The sequence below is a fragment of the Ursus americanus genome, chromosome 37 (assembly GCF_024610735.1).
Source record: "Ursus americanus isolate L20-20 chromosome 37, mUrsAme1.1.p, whole genome shotgun sequence".
In the NCBI taxonomy this organism is placed as follows: Eukaryota; Metazoa; Chordata; class Mammalia; order Carnivora; family Ursidae; genus Ursus; species Ursus americanus.
Window position 1 is genome coordinate 11,248,044 of NC_142163.1, and position 19,552 is coordinate 11,267,595.

At 38.6% G+C, this 19,552-nt stretch overlaps 1 protein-coding gene across 2 annotated transcripts; it reads left to right on the forward strand.

The window, feature by feature from the left end:
- Window positions 1-3,441: 3,441 nt before the first annotated feature.
- LOC123789892 (ATP-dependent RNA helicase DDX3X) lies at window positions 3,442-18,938 on the forward strand. Of its 2 annotated transcripts, none has more exons than XM_045793846.2 (17): window positions 3,442-3,829; window positions 6,290-6,350; window positions 7,600-7,647; window positions 10,037-10,166; window positions 10,890-11,048; window positions 11,127-11,226; window positions 11,576-11,711; window positions 12,844-12,929; window positions 13,329-13,427; window positions 13,513-13,673; window positions 14,258-14,402; window positions 14,497-14,641; window positions 14,824-15,005; window positions 15,082-15,199; window positions 15,430-15,583; window positions 16,148-16,281; window positions 16,480-18,938. In XM_045793846.2, exons 1-17 carry the CDS (start codon window positions 3,785-3,787, stop codon window positions 16,557-16,559), a joined length of 1,983 nt encoding a protein of 660 aa, XP_045649802.1. In that variant the 5' UTR covers window positions 3,442-3,784; the 3' UTR covers window positions 16,560-18,938. The 2 variants fall into 2 exon arrangements, with proteins under 2 accessions (XP_045649802.1, XP_045649801.1); XM_045793845.2 differs by having other exon boundaries at window positions 3,461-3,829; window positions 16,145-16,281.
- Window positions 18,939-19,552: the final 614 nt, after the last annotated feature.

The window sequence follows — 19,552 nt, forward strand, 5'->3', positions numbered from 1 at the left end:
ATTCTAATTCCAAGTTTCAACCTCTCCCAGGAATATGACCTTAAACCAATCAAACAGGAATGACCTGAACAGTACAACTGACGAAATCTGCATGATAAACCCCTGCTTTCTCCAAAGGAAGGTTACTTTTCCTGAAATAATCCACTCAATTTTTCTGCTCACTTCTGCATATAAAAAAGCCTTTTAATTTGTACGGCTCCTAGTGATTTATTTATATTTGGTAGATGGTATGCTGCCCGATTCATGAATCACTCAGTGAAGCCAATTAGATCTAAAAATTTACTCAGTTGTATTTTTTTTTTAAGATTTTATTTATTTGACAGAGAGAGAGGCAGTAAGAGAGGAAACACAAGCAATGGGAGAGGGAGAATCAGGCTTCCCGCTGAGCAGGGAGCCCAATTCAGGCCTTGATCCCAGAATGCTGGGATCATGACCTGAACCAAAGGCAGACACCCAGGCACCCCTCAGCTGTATTTTTTTAAACTCTTTTAGGTACTCCATTGCCAGTACCTGCACTCTAACACTACCCAAAAGTAAAATAAAAGGCCTAGAACCAGGGTAGTCATTATGTCCTATTGTTGCTAAAGCACACACAGCTAGAAGCTCTGTCAGAATGATAGCCTCTGAATCTTAGACTCAAGTTTGTTTTGGTTTACAAGACAAGAAAAGATGAGTAAGGGCAGATGAGGTGAGGTAGAGAGACATGTAGAGGACTGCATACTTGGCTCACCCAAGCGGGGTTCCTTACCAGGCTCACAGAAATACCAAATGTGGAGAAATGTTACAGATGAGATATTAACCAGAGAAAGGGAACAAAACAAATCTACCATGTTTGTTCTTTTTTTTTTTTTTTTTTTAAGATTTTTTATTATTTGTCAGAGAGCACAAGCAGGGGGGAGTGGCAGGCAGAGGGAGAAACAGGCTCCCCGCTGAGCAAGGAGCCCAATATAGAACTCGATTCCATCACCCTGGGATCATGACCTAAGCTGAAGGCAGATGCTTAACTGACTGAGCCACTCAGGCCTCCCCAACCACCTTGTTTGTTCTAAATATAGTCAGGATAGGCTCATAATATTTACAAATCCACCTTGTTTTAAATGTTACAGAGGAGATATTTACCAAGGTCCTTGGTCACTTTTCTATAAAAGACTGACCATAAAACCCCTCAGTAGCAACCCATCCTAGACTCCTCTCACTCTAGAGGCTTCTTTTCTTTCCTTTCTCTTCTCACCTTCACTTAATAAACTTTCACTTCACTTTCTTTTGTTTGTGAGATTCATTCTCTGACTCCCTGAGACAAGACCCTTGCAACAATGAGAACAAGAACACACCTCAGTAACACTCTGTAATTTGAATTCACAAATCTCAGAGTTGGAAAAGATCATAAAGATCACCAAGTTTACTGTTTCTCAAGAAAGCATTTTGCAAATTAGCGTGAGCAATTTGATTATCACAGTGACTGGCAAGGGTTACTAGCATTTTAGTAGTTGCATGTTCTACAAGGCAGTGGATAGTTCTTCACAAAAGATCATTCCCATGAATGAAAATACTGTTTGTCAGACTCTGCTTTATATACAAACACAACGATTTCTTAGTCTCTACATAGTAGGATTTCTTTAGAGATGAAACTGTATAGGGGGCCGCTGGGTGACTCAGTGGTTAAACCTCTGTGTTCAGCTCAGGTCATGATCCCTGGGTCCTGAGCTCCAGCCCTGCCCAGGGGTCTCTGCTCAGCCAGGAGTCTGCTTCTCCCTCTCCAGCTGCTCCCCCCAGCTTGTGTTCCCTCTCTCCATGTCTCTGTCGAATAAATTAATTTAAAAAAAAAAAAGAAAGAAACTGTAAAATTCAAGGTAAATTTGTATTGTTGGATTTGTATTTTTGTATATAATTTATTGTTTGCATTGGAAAATACTACCAAAACTACTGTTCCTCTTTCTGAGTTGTGTCTCCATTGTATCAGCGGCTAAATGTGGAGCCACTTGACTATTATTAATGTGGTAGTACAGGACATTTCACATACTATTTTCCCAAGTTATTCTCCTTTTATTTCTTTGATTTATGGTTAGGTCGTTTTGGAGTGAAACAGCGCATCAATGGGTTTCATTTATACTATCCATGAGTTTAATTTCAGAATGGTAAAAGTGTCATTACCAAACATTTGCTATAAAAACTTATTTAGCTTACGTGAAAAAGCAGTAAAGCAACTTATTACAATCACCTTTGAACGTTTAAATTTTAAAAGGAAAAAGCAGAAAGGTCTTTTTTGTGATAAATTAGAATGGGCCATTTGAATCCTAGCAGTAGGTGACCCTATAAAAATGGGACAAAACCCGGTGTATATGACACTCTTTCGCTACGAGGCATGGAAAAGCGATTTTTAGGAACCACGGATATGCTGCTACTACCGTAAAGAACTATGCAATGAACACGGTTTGTTTGTGTTTTTGTTTTGTTTTTGTTTTTTCCCATTTCAAGGTCCTATAGTACTGAATCCGGATTGACGGACCTAGAAGAGGGCCAAAGGAAGCGATTCTCAGAAGGTTGTGTAGCTCATGTCCTTCCACTTCCCACTCCAATCGCACCCCAGGGCTGTCTGAGGGTCACTTTAAGCTTAGGTCGACAAGAGACCTCGCAGCTCCTTCAACAGGAGGATTCCGCCCAGCCAGAACCAGTCCTGAGTGTTTTGGACCCCAAGAGGATCGTTTACAATTTCCAAGACACCGTGGCTTTGGGTTAACAGTGCTGCACTATTGGGCACAAGATCTAGAGCACTGGGGAAAACCAAAAGCCCAATCCCGCGTGAGTGACGGGCAGGGCGGAGGTAAGGAGGGGTGGGGAAGGGAGGTCCCTAGAAAACGTCATTGACGGTCTAATTGTTTCATTGTTTCCTCAGTACATGACGCAGAGGCTGTAGCGGCCTGAAACGCACAGTCGCAGCTAGGAAACTGGAGGGGGCCTCGGGTTACTGGCTAAGACCCCCCGCAGCCTAAGCTCAAGCCGGGCGGAGTCCGGGAGCCCGCACGTGCTGCGGATTCCCCTCCGCTTACCCCGACCCATCCACCTTCTGCAGACTGCCTCAGCCCACCTCTTCTTTCGCTCCTACGGACAGAGGTTTCTACTCAATCCATCGTCGACCCGTCTGCAAAATGGCCAACACTCCTCACACCTGGGGTCACGTCACCCTCAACCTTCTTGGCTTCAGGGTTTTTTTTAACTAATTCCGGCTTTGGGAAGCTTCCCAAAGGCGGGTGGGGACTAGTTAGAACTGAGACATTTTACGAAATTTCCGATCCCAGTAACTGAAAGAAAGAGGGAAAGCGGTAGAAGAAGGAGGGCAACTAGGACGGTGGAGGGTGGGAGGGTGAGATAAGAGATATACTAGCGCTATGGTCAAGATCTCCCAGCTCGCGGAGAGCAGGAGAAGGCAAGTTCTCGCTTGCTTCCACGAGTTTCAAGACATTGGGGGAGGGCGGAGAAAATAAAGCTCTCGCGAACTCTGAGAGCCTCTAAGGGAGAGTTGGACTAGAAGATCCCGCGATGTTATGACCAAACGAACGCGATTTAGCCAGGCAGAAATAACGGTAGGGATAAAAGAGCTGTTGGTGGTGGGGGCAAAGGAGGAAGACGCTCGACATACGTACTGACGTAAAGTCGTAGTTGCTATATTACGGCCGGGGCCAAGCTGTGTACTTCAGAGAGCTTTTAGTTCTCCTCTGAGGGCGTGGGTGTGGTGAAACGGTATACTTGCAGCGGGGAAACTCCGAGTTCTCGGTTCCCTTCAGGCATGAGTCATGTGGCGGTGGAAAATGCGCTCGGGCTGGACCAGCAGGTAAGTCGAAATATATTTCCCAAGGCTGTCTGCGTGGACCTCTTTCCTGGTTTCACGTGGCTTGTGGCGCAGTACTAAGTAGCGACCTTTATTTCCCTTATTTTGGTACCTGTGACTTGTTATGGGTGGGATTGTGGACGGACGGGGAAAGAAACTAATTAATCATGTAGAGGTGCAGTAGCGAACAAGATAACAGTAATGTCGGTAGTAGCTGTTACTTGAGCAGAGGTATTGTATCCCGGCCGCGCACAATGGCGGCTTTTGTGTGTGCTAGCGCTTTCGCAGATACGCGCATGTGCAAGCACCGGCTGACTAGTAACCGGAGGGAGGTCCGCATAAGATGACCATGTTTTCATCTGAAGGGGTTGATTTTCAGTGGATGACATTGATTCTGGCTCAAAGGTGCCGTTGGTGTGTAAAGGAGTTGGTTGTAGCCACGGAATGGGCGGGGCATGGGGATAGCAGGAGGGAAAGGGGCCTTCTTTCAGGGTAATGGCGGCGGTCTCCTTTGTTTGGGCTGCAGGGCAGTGTAGCGTTGCACCCTGCTAAGGGAAAGCCTAAGCCTGCGAGACCTGGTACGACGACCGACTTTACAAAAGTCAACGAAACAGTTATTTTGTTTACTTCGGGGACTCCTGTCGCCAGACTGTCGCAGCCCAGTGCTGCGGATGGTGAGGTCGTGTTTCCGGAGTGGAAAGTTTTGTGACGCAGAAGAGCCGGAAAGGGGTACTAGGGAAGGGAAGGAAGAATGGCAGTCGCGGGCTTCCCTTGACCAATATTTGGAAATAATGGAAGTTGGACGCCGGCGTGTAACCATTTGGGAGGTTAAACATCTGGAACTGCTCTTCATTTAATTCAGAGAGTCACTGCCATTTAGTCCAGCATTGTGGATTTTTTCTTTGTGGTCCTGTGAGTTTAAATCTATAGATTAGTAGTTTGACTTTGGAGTGCATCCCGGGAAAAACACTCGAAAAGTGGTTTGGTAGAGTAAAAGTTGTTACTTTGGTGCGCCTGAATAAACACATTGAAATAGGTCAAAAGGGTTACTTCGAGGTGTTAGCAGTGCAATAAAGCAGTCCTAATCTTCGATAGATAATAGGTTCGTTTTCCGTGGAAGGGGAAATCTTTGTTTTATTATTGCGGTATACTTCCGGAGAAACTGAATCGTTTGGATTCTGAAGTGAACTGCTTGCCTCGTCTTGTCTTCCACGTTTAACAGAGGGAAATAAATTAGGGCATAAACCTTTCACAGAAAATACTTGACGAACTCCTGAATTCTGAAACAAACCTTACTAACAATTCATTCTAAATTGCAACGTCCTTTCGTGTAATATATTTGAGAGATTTGGTGGTTTACCTCTTTTAGGTGTTTTTCTGCAATCTGCTGAGCTTTGATAATGTAAAATCACACTGAAATTGAAAAATTGAAAGCAAAGCATAAGCATTTAACATTTTCTGTGTACCTGGGATCCATTTAAAGTTTTGCTGAACTGTGCTCACTGTGTCATTAGAATTTAGTAGTAAGCAAATTAGGCCTGGAAAAGTTGTGATAATTTAATATCTTAATTGGTGGTGCATGTAATTGGTACTATCTTGGACTTTTAGTGTTTGCAAATGTTACTGTATTTTTTTCTGGTTGGTTGGTTTTGGCAAACACCCAGCGACCCACTTTACTGTAGAGTTTTGTGCTTTTAAAATTTTACTTTGGTAATGTATTCGTGCTTGAAAGTAGTTCTGGGTTAAATTAATAACAAAACGTGCTAAAGCAAAGTAACAGTGAGGGACAAGTAGTAATTGAGATAAAGAAAAGTCTTTAAAAAGCTTTGGATGTTACTTGTGTTACTCAGTAGCTTTATAACCACCACCTCTTTGAATTTGTCTCTTCTCTCTAAAATAGAGAAGTAAATACTGCCTTCAGCGTGACCAGCGTTAAATGGAGTGGTAAGTGGTACAGTACTCACCACGTGGTAGTTTGTGGTGGTGGTGGTGGTGCTGCTGCTGCTTAGGAATTTATCCAAATTAAAAACAGCACAATCTTTAGAGATAAACTAATGAATTTCCAAATTGTCCTAATATTTTCCAGGTAGAATTTTTAAATTTAGAGTAACATGAATAATATGAAGTGGGAAACCAGTGGTTTTGAAAAAATTGGTATTAACAAATTAGTTTGGTGATTGGAGAGCATTTTGCTATGGACAGTTGTTACAGGGGAAACCTGTTTGGGATGAATCTGTTCAAAACATCTGTAACTGGTTATACTACTGGCATCTGGGTCTTGCCAGGTAGACTTGAAAGGCATTCTTAAAACCATGTGAGTCAGACAGGGCAGCTAGCTAGTAAATGCTGCAGGTAGGACAGGAGTTTAGAACTGATTGTCTTTTGCAGTGCTATCTGTGCTTGATTTTTTTTTTTTTCATTTATTGTGTGTCACCATGTGAGGTGTCAATATCTTTCTTCTAGTTTGCTGGTCTAGACCTGAATGCCTCTGATAACCAGAGTGGAGGAGGAAGTACAGCGAGCAGTAAGTAAAAAATACACATATGTTTATATTTTTTTTACAAGAGTTAGTATCAGAGGTAAATACTTTTAAATCTCTGAAGAGATTTAAGTGTGGTTAATACATATTAAATCTTGTTTGCTAATATATGCATTTTATACGGATTTAATTATATTTAAAAGGATTTAATTATACTAATAGTTTGGGACACTTACTTCAATCCAGAAGCAGAGATTTAGTTAAAATTTGGATGTTAACACTGACTTCCTTCTACTTTGTAGGTGAAATGTTTTTATATCATAGTCACAGTCTGGCTGTTGACTTAATTTGGAAAATCTTAACACTATTAATTCTTTCTTGGAATCCTTCAGCTTTTATCTGTATGAAAACCATATTATATGGCCTTTGTTTTGCCACAATAGAAACAAAGCTAATTGAAATTGGTTAATTGATTTAAGTACATATTCGTTTCTTTCTTAGTTGGCAGTTTTGTTATACCAGTGGTCATATCTGTTAAGAGTTGTAATTAATATAACATTTTGAAATAGCACGGCCTTTTCTTTTTCTTCACGTGCTCCACTGACTAAGCCAGCTACGCACCACTGAAATGTGTTTGGGTTGAGGATTTTTATTACAGTCTATGTTCCCAGATTTGCCGAACTTATACTGTCCACTCCTGCCTTTTCTTTCTCTGTCTCTTTTTTTGATGTAGCATAAAATTTGTATTATTTAAGCACTTACCCATTTTTTGATTTTCTTTTTCAGTTGTAAAATAATTTAAAGAATAGAAGGTTTAAAAGTTTATTTTCTAGGATTGGTGTTTTGTTTTGTTTTGTTTTTTAAAGATTTTATTTATTTATTCGACAGAGATAGAGACAGCCAGCGAAAGAGGGAACACAAGCAGGGGGAGTGGGAGAGGAAGAAGCAGGCTCATAGCAGAAGAGCCTGATGTGGGGCTCGATCCCATAACGATGGGATCACGCCCTGAGCCGAAGGCAGACGCTTAACCGCTGTGCCACCCAGGCGCCCCTTGATTTGTTTTTAAAGATTTTATTTGAGAGCACACAGGGAAAGAGAGAAGCAGATTACCTTGCCAAGCAGAGAGCCCAGTGTATGGCTCCATCCTAGGACCTTGGGGTAATGAACCGAAGGCAGATGCTCAATGGACTGAGCCACCTAGGCTCCCCTATGATGAATGTTTTAATAGATATTTTTATAAACCGCTGTGTCTTGGAGGTTAAGATAGGTTTTTAATTTTATGTTTCTCTCCTAGAGGGGCGCTATATACCTCCTCACTTAAGGAATAGAGAAGCCTCTAAAGGTAGGTGACTGGCAACTTTATATCCAACTTTTCTATTTTAAGAAGTTAGTGAAAGCTAGGGAAAATGAGGTAACTTTAGGAAGTGTATTACTCACATCTCTTTTCTTAACGTCCTACCTTTGGCAAAGTTCATCTGGAATTGTATATGTATAATGGATCTTTCTTATTTCTTTTGATTAGTTTTGAGCCTAAAGTTTCACTATTCTAGTGCTATGATGGTTTATAAATACTGACAACATGATTTCAGTTTGAAAGCTACCTGGGGTGGGGGTGGGTGCTGTTTTGTAAAACTAACTGCAGGGCAATGAAATCTTCCTTAAATGCTGCTTTAGTGAAAATTAGTTATTGCAGAATATTTAATATCTGAAAGATTGTAAGCCTGGGCACACTCAGTGGGTTGGAGAGATTGTCTGACTTCAGTTTTTTGCAAAAACTGTTTCATGTTAAGGGCTTTGTGTGAAATGTTATTAAAATACTTTATGACTTTTAGTATTAAGTTTTTAAAGTAGAGTAATAGATGATTAAGATAGTGTTGGGATGATGGTATGAGTGTCATATATTCACCATTGTGATGTGAAATTTTCAAGAGAAGGAAAAGATCAGGAAAAGCCAAGAAGAAAGAAGATGGTGGACAAATGAGGTGTGGGTATTTGGGGAGGGGGAAAACGAACTGTAGCTTTTTAAAGATTTTCTTTTTAAGTAATCTCTACACCCAGTATGGGGCTCAGACTTTACAACCGTTAGATCAAGAGTTGCATGCTCTACTGACTGAGCCACCCACATGCCCCCAGAATTTCTTTTATAATGGGTCTTTCTCAGAATGTATGTGACTAGAATTGCAAGGAAGGTATACATGCTTTGTGAGAGTTTAAATGCTTCAAAGGAGGTGACAGTATGGAAATTAAGAAATGGAAGAGGAAAGGCCACAGTCAACTGTAGAGTAGAGGGAAAGTAATGTCATTACTTTATGAACTGCAAAAAATTAAAAAGAATGTGTCTAATTGGTTGAGTTCTCTATAGTGGGTTTATTCTGGTCACCTTCCTTTTATCTGTCTGTAGATGTGCCCCAGAGGTCTGTGTGGAAATAGGCAAGGACGACAGTTTCTCCCTGGTATATTTGGTTCTCCTTGAGTTTGACAACATTGTTGAATTCTTAGAATGTGACAATAGTATACATAAATATAAAGGACAACAGTAGTTACACCAACTTTTTGATTTGTTAGCACTGAAACAGAAAGGAGCTTTGGCATTGCCTCAGGGTGAAATAACTAAAAGTTTGGAGACATTCAGGGAAAAAAAGCTTTGGAGACATTCGAGAAAATGGTTTGAGAAATTTTTTTCTTAAGTATAAAGGATGTAAAAAGACAAGTGGGTTGTTTTCTAAATTTAGAGTTCATATGGAAATACCTCATTGCCTCATGTTTGCATACTTGAATGTTAAGGAGTCATTTTAAAGATCCTGGGTTGTTTTTGAATATGAATACAGGTTCTTTTGTATATGGGCACTTCTCTAAAGGTATCTTAAAAGTGTAGAACAAAGAATGTATTGATTATTTGCATTTACTGAATTTCTTTTAAATGTCTACTAAGTTGTTTATGTATTGTAAATAATTTAGCTGATTTGTTACATTTATAGCTGTTGATTAAGTTGCTACCAGGTTGCCTTCTCCACAGTCTTTTGAATAAGTCTCTTGTTAATTATGCCACTTACTACAGAGAGCCCATATGAGCATAATTCAGTGACTGCAATTTGGAGCTTCATCATGAATTTTCAAATTCTCTCTCCTCATGCATCGGACATATTTCTTGTTGGTAATCTTGTAGTGGATCTTTTAATATAAGCTTTTGTTTAGGTAACTGATTCTACCTGAGGTAACCTTTTGAATTTAAAAATGTGTGTTGTATATGCTATATGGTACATACCTTAAATTTATCAACTTGAGCAACAGCTGTTTGTTTATGAGATTTATTTTTAGGAATGGGGCATAACTAAAAAGCTAAACTTAGAGCTTCCCTTGCGACTGCCTTTGAGGTTAAAACTTTGGAGGCAGCCCTTGGGAATCCCTCTAAGAGCAGTTACACCTTTAAAAAGGCAATTTATCACAATCTCGTTAAAATTTTATGGGAATAGACCCCTGCTTTACCTCTTTTAAAATATAGCGAACATTGACACTTGAAAGAATGGAACTTAAATTCTTAATGTGATACTATTTGCTGGTGAAAGCAATTCTCTAAAGCTTGATTCTCTTCTCCAGTATTTGACAAAGTAATTCCATTGATGCTTGGTTCCAGAAGGGTAAATAAAAGGGAGGCTGTGGCAGAACTTATTTGGAAAGACAGGAGTTAATGTAAAACTATTGTCAACTTTTTTTTAAACTTTTTTTGGAAGGATTCTATGATAAAGACAGTTCAGGGTGGAGTTGTAGTAAAGATAAGGACGTCTACAGCAGTTTTGGGTCCCGAGATTCAAGAGGAAAGCCCAATTACTTCAGTGATCGTGGAAGTGGACCAAGGGGAAGGTAAATTATTCTCAGCTTGCAAATGTGTTCCTGGTAGCAGTTTAGGAATCAAATCTCAGTTTGATGCGATCTCATTCTTTGTACTTTTCTTGATCTTTTTCTTTAAGATTTTATTTATTTGTGAGAGTTTACATAAGCAGGGGGAATGGCAGCGGGAAAGGGAGAAGCAGGCTCCCCGAGATCATGATCTGAACAGAAATTAAGAGGCAGCCACTTAACCAACTGAGCCACCCAGGTTCCCCTAGGTTATTAGTTTTAAAGTGAAAATATGAAGTAAATACTGGATAGAAGTGTTATAAAACGTAATTTTTAACATTATGAGACCTGATGAAGCCGTATAATTTCATAGAAAGTAAAAATGGATGTGGATTTTTTAAAAAATTAAAGATGTATAGGGACGCCTGGGTGGCTCAGATCATGACGGTGTCTTGGGATCAAGTCCAGCATCAGGGAAGCCTGCTTCTCCCTCTCCCTGCTTCTGCCTGTCTCCCGCCCCCCCCCCCCCCCCGTTGTGCGCACACTCTCTCTCTGACAAATTTTTTAAAAAATGAAGATGTACAAATTATACATAACCATTAACTACAAGATCTTATTTCATAAATGAGATAGCCAGTGTTGAATTATTGAAGTCTTTGAGAGGTACTTAGGGCTAAACAGTTCAAGAAGTACATATCTTAGTATGATATCGGCTAAATGATATATATCAATTGTTATGCTATTTAGGTTTGATGATCGTGGACGGAGTGACTATGATGGTATTGGCAGTCGTGGTGACAGGACTAGCTTTGGCAAATTTGAACGAAGTGGACACAGTCGTTGGTGTGACAGATCAGATGAAGATGATTGGTCAAAACCACTTCCACCAAGTGAACGATTGGAGCAGTAAGTTTTTAAAATACGTGTTGATTGATATGAAACTTATTACTTAGTATAACATATGTAATAATCATTTGATTTTAGGGAGCTCTTTTCTGGAGGAAACACTGGAATAAACTTTGAGAAATATGATGATATACCAGTAGAGGCAACTGGCAATAACTGTCCTCCACATATTGAAAGCGTAAGTAATTTTTGTTTGACTCTTTAACAGTTCTTTGTTAACAATTTAAAAATTTCATTGAGTTATTTAAAAAAAAAAGAGAGACTAAGATTTTATGTCACCATTATGAACAGTGCTGATCAAACATACACAGAATCCAAAAGTTACTCTGTTGTATGTTAGACCTGGAGTCTTATTTTCTTAAAAATACCTAAAATTTTTTAAGGTTCTCTTTATCCAAAATGATAGGAAATGTAATCACAACCAAGAGTGGGTATTTGGGGTTGCTTTTATTGTAGTAGTACAACACAGAAACAGCTGAGGCATTTCTAAGTTACATGTGTTTGACTTGCTTTTATTTCCTTGACAGTTCAGCGATGTTGAGATGGGAGAAATTATCATGGGGAACATTGAGCTTACTCGTTACACTCGTCCAACTCCGGTGCAGAAGCATGCCATTCCTATTATCAAAGAAAAAAGAGACTTGATGGCTTGTGCCCAAACGGGTAAGCTGATTGGATAAAGATTTAAAGTTAGTATCTCAACTGGTCTAGCTCTAGAAATAGTACTTTTAACAAGGAGACTTGAGTCCTGGATTAAGCCTGATTTTGAGTTATGTAAAGATTGGTTGGTGAGGTCTTTTTCTTTTTTTTTTTTCCGTCTACCTTTATAGCCTTCAGATGAAACTAGTGTTTCTGTCAGGACATCTTGGGGAAGTCTGTAGCAGATTGTCAGCCTGGTATTATTGCAACAGGGAAAATTATGAATGTAATGTAGAGAATGTTAGCTACATAATTAAAATAGGAAATAACTCAGGTTCATAAAAATGTGGGTGGGGAAAAGGGAATTGTGCCTCCTGCCTCTGGTATTTGGAGAATGGGCAACGTTAGTTCAGTTCTGTATGAGGATTTACTACTGATAAAAAGACAGCAGAATGTCCTTCTCCATGTAAAACTTTTCTTTGTATAGAAAAAGGAAACATAAGTCGTTTGTAATGTATTTTCTTTTTTTTAAGGATTTCATCTTTTATGTTTAACTGTGATCTTTAGTTTAAATCTGGGATTATTGAAACAGTTACAACCAAGGCTTTATTCTGCAAAAGAAAACAGACTACTGTACAAAGCCATTACTCTCTCTCTTTTTTTTTTTTTTTTTTTTTAAAGATTTTGTTTATTTATTTGACACAGAGAGAGACAGCCAGTGAGAGAGGGAACACAAGCAGGGGGACTGGGAGACGAAGAAGCAGGCTCCCAGTGGAGGAGCCTGATGTGGGGCTTGAACCCAGAATGCCAGGATCACGCCCTGAGCCGAAGGCAGACACTTAACGACTGCGCCACCCAGGCGCTCCAAAGCCCTTTACTCTTAAACTTCAGAAACTGTCATACATTCCAACAGAATTACAGGATATAAAGTGTATAGAAAGAGAAGTTGGTGCCATGGAAGAGGCAACATGATTGTGTTTTCATGTGAATTAAAATGTAAAGAGTAGAGGATTGCATTATTTAAAATGGATTATAGGAATCACTTGACATTCTTGATTTGGCTGTATGAATATACCATATTTTCCAAAAAATTGGGCAAAAGGTAAAATTTTCTCTCACTAAAAGGGAATATGGAACACAATTATTTTTTTAACAGGGTCTGGAAAAACTGCAGCATTTCTGTTGCCCATCTTAAGTCAGATTTATACAGATGGTCCAGGCGAGGCGTTGAAGGCTGTGAAGGTAAAGATTGATATCTTTATAAAATAAGTTGTTGGCATAGAAAAAGCTTTATAAATAGAATTGGGGACCTTTCTTTCTAAACAATGCTGTGGAGGGGGGTTCAATTTCTTTTCCTTTTTTAATTTATTTTTAAATTTTTGTAAAGATTTTATTTCTTTATTTGAGAGAGAGCAAGAGCAGGCGGGAGGAGAGGGAGAAGCAGACAGCCTGCTGAGCAGGGAGCTGGATGTGGGACTTGATACCATGACTTGAGCTGAAAGCAGACGCTTAACTGACTCAGGCGCCCTGGATGTGTAATCCTTAATTATAAAGAGAATTTTGTTGTGATGAGTTGTTTTTAAAAGAACAAAAGAGTTTTGGGTCTTTGAGTTTAATTTATAAATTGTTCTCATTTCTTAGGAAAATGGAAGATATGGGCGCCGTAAACAATATCCTATCTCCTTAGTTTTAGCACCAACAAGAGAATTGGCTGTACAGATTTATGAGGAAGCCAGAAAAGTATGTATGCATTTTACGGATTATTGTTATTTTCATTGATTCTGGTTATGTTTTTGTGAACATCTCATAAACTCTTTGCTTACAGTTTTCATACCGATCTCGAGTTCGTCCTTGTGTGGTTTATGGTGGTGCTGATATTGGTCAGCAGATTCGAGACTTAGAACGTGGATGTCACTTGTTAGTCGCCACCCCAGGACGTCTAGTGGATATGATGGAAAGAGGAAAGATTGGATTAGACTTCTGCAAGTAAGTGTTAATTTTTATACATACAAGATGTAACGTCTTGTATTTTTTTATTTTCAATTTTTTTTTTAATTCTAGTTAGCATACAGTGCAGTTTTGGTTTCAGGAGTAGAACTTTATTTATTTATAAATATTTTATTTATTTATTTGACAGAGAGCCAGCAAGAGAGGGAACACAAACAGGGGAGTGGGAGAGGGAGAAGCATACTTCCCACCGAGCGGGGAGTCTGATGCGGGGCTCAATCCCAGGACCCTGGGATTACGCCCTGAGCCAAAGGCAGATGCTTAACGACTGAGCCACCCAGGCTCCCCTAGAACTTCTTTTATATTAATGGTCATTTTTTTAGTGATTTAGTAAGATTGCTTTCAGATTAAAAAGGAATTTTAATCATTTAACTTCTCTATAACTTTTGAAAATCACAGTTAACCTGTATGACCAATTGGGACTGTGTCAAATAATAGTTATTTGATTTATTTATTTCACAATGTGTTACATTGCAAGGCTAGCATGTTAGAGTGAATGTTACACAACTGTATTCAGTGCTCAGTTTCTCATCAAATTCTAAAGTCAGTATTTTTCATAATAGATACTTAGTATTGGATGAAGCAGATAGGATGCTGGATATGGGGTTTGAACCTCAGATAAGACGTATAGTTGAACAAGATACTATGCCACCAAAGGGTATTCGCCACACTATGATGTTCAGTGCTACTTTTCCTAAGGAAATACAGGTATGGTTTAATATTTTTTAGAACATTTGTAAATAAGATTTTCAGATAATTTAAGAAATCAGAGACTAAGCTAGAGGTTTTTCCCCTTTTTTAGATGCTTGCTCGTGATTTCTTGGATGAATATATCTTTCTGGCTGTAGGCAGAGTTGGCTCTACCTCTGAGAACATCACACAAAAAGTGGTTTGGGTGGAAGAATCAGACAAACGGTCATTTCTTCTTGACCTCTTAAATGCAACAGGTAAAGTTAATGATAGTGTAGTGAGAATGTATCTACATCTCTTTAGCTCCTACCCTTCTTTTGCTCACCTCCCTACATGATTTAACCTTATTTTAATTACTTCCATGTGCTTGCTTACTGAGTGCAAAAAGAATTAAGATGCTGAGTTGTTAGTAAACAAAGCTTTATATGTAATTTTTCAGGGAAGGATTCGCTGACTTTAGTGTTTGTGGAGACCAAAAAGGGTGCTGATTCTCTGGAGGATTTCTTATACCATGAAGGATATGCTTGTACCAGTATCCATGGTGACCGGTCACAGAGAGATAGAGAGGAGGCCCTTCACCAGTTTCGCTCAGGAAAAAGCCCTATTTTAGTGGCTACAGCTGTGTGTATATTTTCATTTTTGAGTTGAGCATGTTTGAATATTGCTTTTTTTTTTTTTAACGAAAGTTATTTTTCAGGTGGCAGCAAGAGGACTAGACATTTCAAATGTGAAACACGTTATCAATTTTGATTTGCCAAGTGATATTGAGGAATATGTACATCGGATTGGCCGTACAGGACGTGTAGGAAACCTTGGTAAAGTATTTAGTTGTCTGATGGTTTGTCACAGAATCTTGAATATTAGAGATTGTTTTCAAGGGAAACCAGATGAATGACACAACTAAAAATTACTGTTTAAATCTCTAATTTGGTTATGTCACAAGTTATAACGTATTTTTTTGTTCTATTTACTGTTGTACATGTGAAGGAAGACCAGATTGTTTTATGGAAATCTCAGTTTTATGTATTTTTTTGAATTCTTATAGGCCTTGCCACCTCATTCTTTAATGAAAGAAATATAAATATCACGAAGGATTTGTTGGATCTGCTCGTTGAAGCAAAACAAGAAGTGCCATCTTGGTTAGAAAACATGGCTTACGAACACCACTATAAGGGTAGCAGTCGTGGACGCTCTAAGAGGTACAAATTATTTTGAGTTTTCATTATTATTATTTGCTTTGGGCAGGAAGTTGTGTCCAGGGTTAACTTAAAACACTGCTACTTTTTAACATTCTTTTGACAAGGGATAGTAGAAGTGGGACAAGGAAAAAAATTAAAAATACATATTAAGAGTTAAATATCAGCCCTTAAGTGCTCAGGACTTTTGAAACACTACTGCAAGAATTGACCATAATGGCAGTTGAGTTGAAAAATCAGAAATTGGGGGCACCCTGGATGGCTCAGTCGTTAAGCGTCTGCATTCGGCTCAGGGCATGATCCCGGTGTTCTGGGATCGAGCCCCTCATTGGGCTCCTCTGCTGGAAGCCTGCTTTTTCCTCTCCCAATCCCCCTGCTTGTGTTCCTTCTCTAGCTGGCTGTGTCTCTCTCTGTGCCAAATAAATAAATAAAATCTTAAAAAAAAAAAAAAAAAAGAACGAAAAGAAAAATCAGAAATTGAGTATTGGAAAGTTAGTACATGGAAATTGTGAGTTTAATTGAATTGGAAACATAAAATACCCACAATGTTTTTCCTTTTCATAGTAGATTCAGTGGAGGATTTGGTGCCAGAGACTATCGACAAAGTAGTGGTTCCAGCAGTTCTAGCTTTAGTAGTGGTCGTGCCAGCAGCAGCCGTAGTGGTGGAGGTGGTCACAGCAGCAGCAGAGGATTTGGTGGAGGTAATGTTAACTTCTCCCACTTTATGTGTCTTTGGTGAGTGCTTTTTATTTTTCTTAAAGCATAATTTATTGGAGAAATTTCCAAAGAATACAAAATCCAGTACTACGAATTTTTTAAATTAGGTTTCTTTCAGAGAGAAAGAAGGACAGAAACTTCAGTGGCTGAACTAATTTCTGTTTTCAAACGTTTCTTGATAGGTGGCTATGGAGGCTTCTACAATAGTGATGGATATGGTGGAAATTACAACTCCCAGGGGGTTGACTGGTGGGGCAATTGAATCTGCTTTGCAACAAAGTCACCCTTTCAAACAAGCTAATATGGAAACCACATGTAACTTAGCCAGACTATATTTTATAGCTTCAAGACCTTGCAGTACATTACCAGCTGTGATTCTCCTGAAAATTTAAGGGAGCTTCAAAGTCACAAGAAGAAGGAACAATCAACAACCTTACTCAGAAGTTGAAGACATAATTGCTGTAGTTTGGATTAACTCCCCTCCTGCTTATTCTCATCCCAAACTGCATTTATGATTTTGTGACTGAGGATCATTTGTTTGTTAATGTACTGTGACTTTAACTTTAGACAACTTATTATTTTGATGTCCTGTTGGCTCAGTAATGCTCAAGATATCGATTGTTTTGAAAAAAATAAATTTCCTCAACTTGGGCTAAAATCAAACCTTGGCAAATAGGTGTGATACAACTTAACAGGAATCATCAGTTCATCTGTAGATACTAATATGGGGAAAAATCTTTGGCAGTAGCCTGCGTTAGGACTTTCTGGTACTTGCAGACTGGGAAGAAGAACATCTGAAGGCAGAATTAGTTTCACAGGTGGCAGACTGTACTAAGTTAAAGTTCTGACTTGCTCACTCTATCCTTGATAGGCTCTTAAAATCTGGGTAGTTTTTAAATAAGCCATTCCAGTCAAGATGAGGTGGCATGTATGAATACATTCACATGTTTTTCAAAGCATTCTTTGAAGTTAAAGCAAATAAATACAGCAATTCCTCTTTTAATGTTCAGATTATTTTAAGTAAGCAAATGTGGGCATACTATTATAGGAAAAGTTTTAAAGGTTTGATAACAAAAGTGTTTGAGGGAGATTTCATCTGATTAGATTTTTTAATGCCTGCCATAAATAAATTTGAAGTGGTAGGATAGCTGACCATAGCAGTGACCAGTCTTTATGGGCCTGCTTGGATTTTGGTTTTTAATGCATGCTAGTGTTGATGTTTTTTGGTCAAGAGTATATGAGCAGGAGGGATTATGCAGCAGGCTTTACTTTAATACAGATTCACATTACTCTCTTTAAGCTGCGTTGAAATGTTAAAAATGGCTTACACTTGTAGACTTTGTAGATCAGAATAAGAACAAATTGAAATCCTTGAGATTACACAGGTTGGAAATACGTACTAAACTGCATAAGATGTTATTTCTATATACTGCAGTTTTAATCTATTTTAGTTGCATAGGTTTCCATTATATTTATAGTCTCTTTATGATAAATTTGGCCAAAGATGATTATCCACCACTAAAAATGCCTCTTCTACTTGAATTCTGTGCTGATTTTGTGGCCAGAATACAATAATCTTTCAAAACTAATCTTTGTGATGGCGTAAGCAGGAAGAAATTTTATTAAAGTGCAATAGATTTTCAAGAATACTGTGCCTTGTTCTAAAAACCATTAAGTAGGTGCACTTGACAGTATTGAGGTCATTTGTTACGGTGCTATTTCAATTAGTATAGGTTTAGACTCTTGTACATTTTGCCCATAACTTTTTACAAAGTACTTATTTTATTGCACATTCAGAGAATTTTATATATGTGTCTTGTGTGCGTGTCCTTAAACTTCCAATCTTATTTTGTCTCTTGGAGATTGTTGAACGCAGCTTGTTACAAGAAATAGATAAAAAATTTTATTTGGGACCATGGAATGAGAGATAAGAAAACTATTTGCACACGACAGATTTTAGATACTTTTTGCTGCTAGTTTGTGTAATATTTATTGAACATTTTGACATATATTTATTTTTGTAAGCCTAAAAGTGAATTCTTTGAAAGTTCAAAGAAACTTGACCAAAAGACAGTTCAAAAACACTGGCACTTGAATGTTGAATGTCACCATATGTGAAATTATATATTTCGGGGTAGTGTGAGCTTTTAACGTTAAGTTCTATTAAACAATTCAGTCAAGTTAAGTAGACCTGGCACTGGTGATGCAGCTAGCTCTAACTTTCTGACAAAGTTTAAGACAAAATGGGCAACCTGAAATTAAAAACATGCCAAGGTTTTGATACACTTGTCTTAAAATATTAATGAAACACTTCTGAACACTGATAACGAAGTGTCCACATTCTCAAAGGTTCTATGAGTTTTGTTTTCGTTATGTTTTTGTTTGGCTTGGTTTTCAGTGACTGTCTGGCATATTTGCAATCCTCAAACATGTGGTTCTCTTTGTGTATTGCCATAATTAGTGACTTACATTCAGTTTTATCAGTCAGCAATATTATCAGTAAGAATGGATTTAAAGTTGCTGAATGTAGATCTTGAACCTCAAGTCACTAAGTTAGTAATTGCTTATTGTATTAGTTTTAGATGCTAGCACTGCATGTGCTGTTTGTTCTGATTTTACTAAAATAAAAAGTTGAACACAATCTTTCTGCTGTCAGTTGTGGCCTTAATCGTGAGATGTAGAAATGAAATTGCACTGTCAGTCTGGAGAATGATAACAGAAATGGTCAATTTTGGTTACACACTGATGCAGGCAGCCACTACAAATTAACTGATGTAAGAATAAAAACTAAACCAGCTTAACATGTCATATTAGAATAGATAGTATGAAATAGGCTTTTTTAAGGGAATCAACCTCAAATTTTTTGTGTTCCTTTAGAACTAAACTCCCATCACTTGAAGGGGTAAGCACTATTCTTATTGGTAATAGTGTAGATTGGCTTTTGTCTGAAAATTTTTATAAAAGAAATCGTAGCTTATTTTATTTAGGATTTTATTTGAGCTAGAGTGAGGGCCCATAAGAAGGGGTACAACAGGGGCACCTGGGTGGCACAGCGGTTAAGCATGTGCCTTCGGCTCAGGGCGTGATCCCGGCGTTATGGGATCGAGCCCCACATCAGGCTCTTCTGCTATGAGCCTGCTTCTTCCTCTCCCACTCCCCCTGCTTGTGTTCACTCTCGCTGGCTGTCTCTATCTCTGTCGAATAAATAAAATCTTTAAAAAAAAAAAAAAAAGGGGGGTACAACAGCAGAGGGCG

Excerpts from the sequence above, each read along its gene's own strand:
- LOC123789892 (XM_045793845.2), top strand. The coding sequence starts at position 3,785 with ATGAGTCATGTGGCGGTGGAAAATGCGCTCGGGCTGGACCAGCAG. Across the intron at positions 12,930-13,328 it reads AGGCGTTGAAGGCTGTGAAG|GAAAATGGAAGATATGGGCG; the intron begins GTAAAGATTGAT and ends CTCATTTCTTAG. Across the intron at positions 13,428-13,512 it reads TTTATGAGGAAGCCAGAAAA|TTTTCATACCGATCTCGAGT; the intron begins GTATGTATGCAT and ends CTTTGCTTACAG.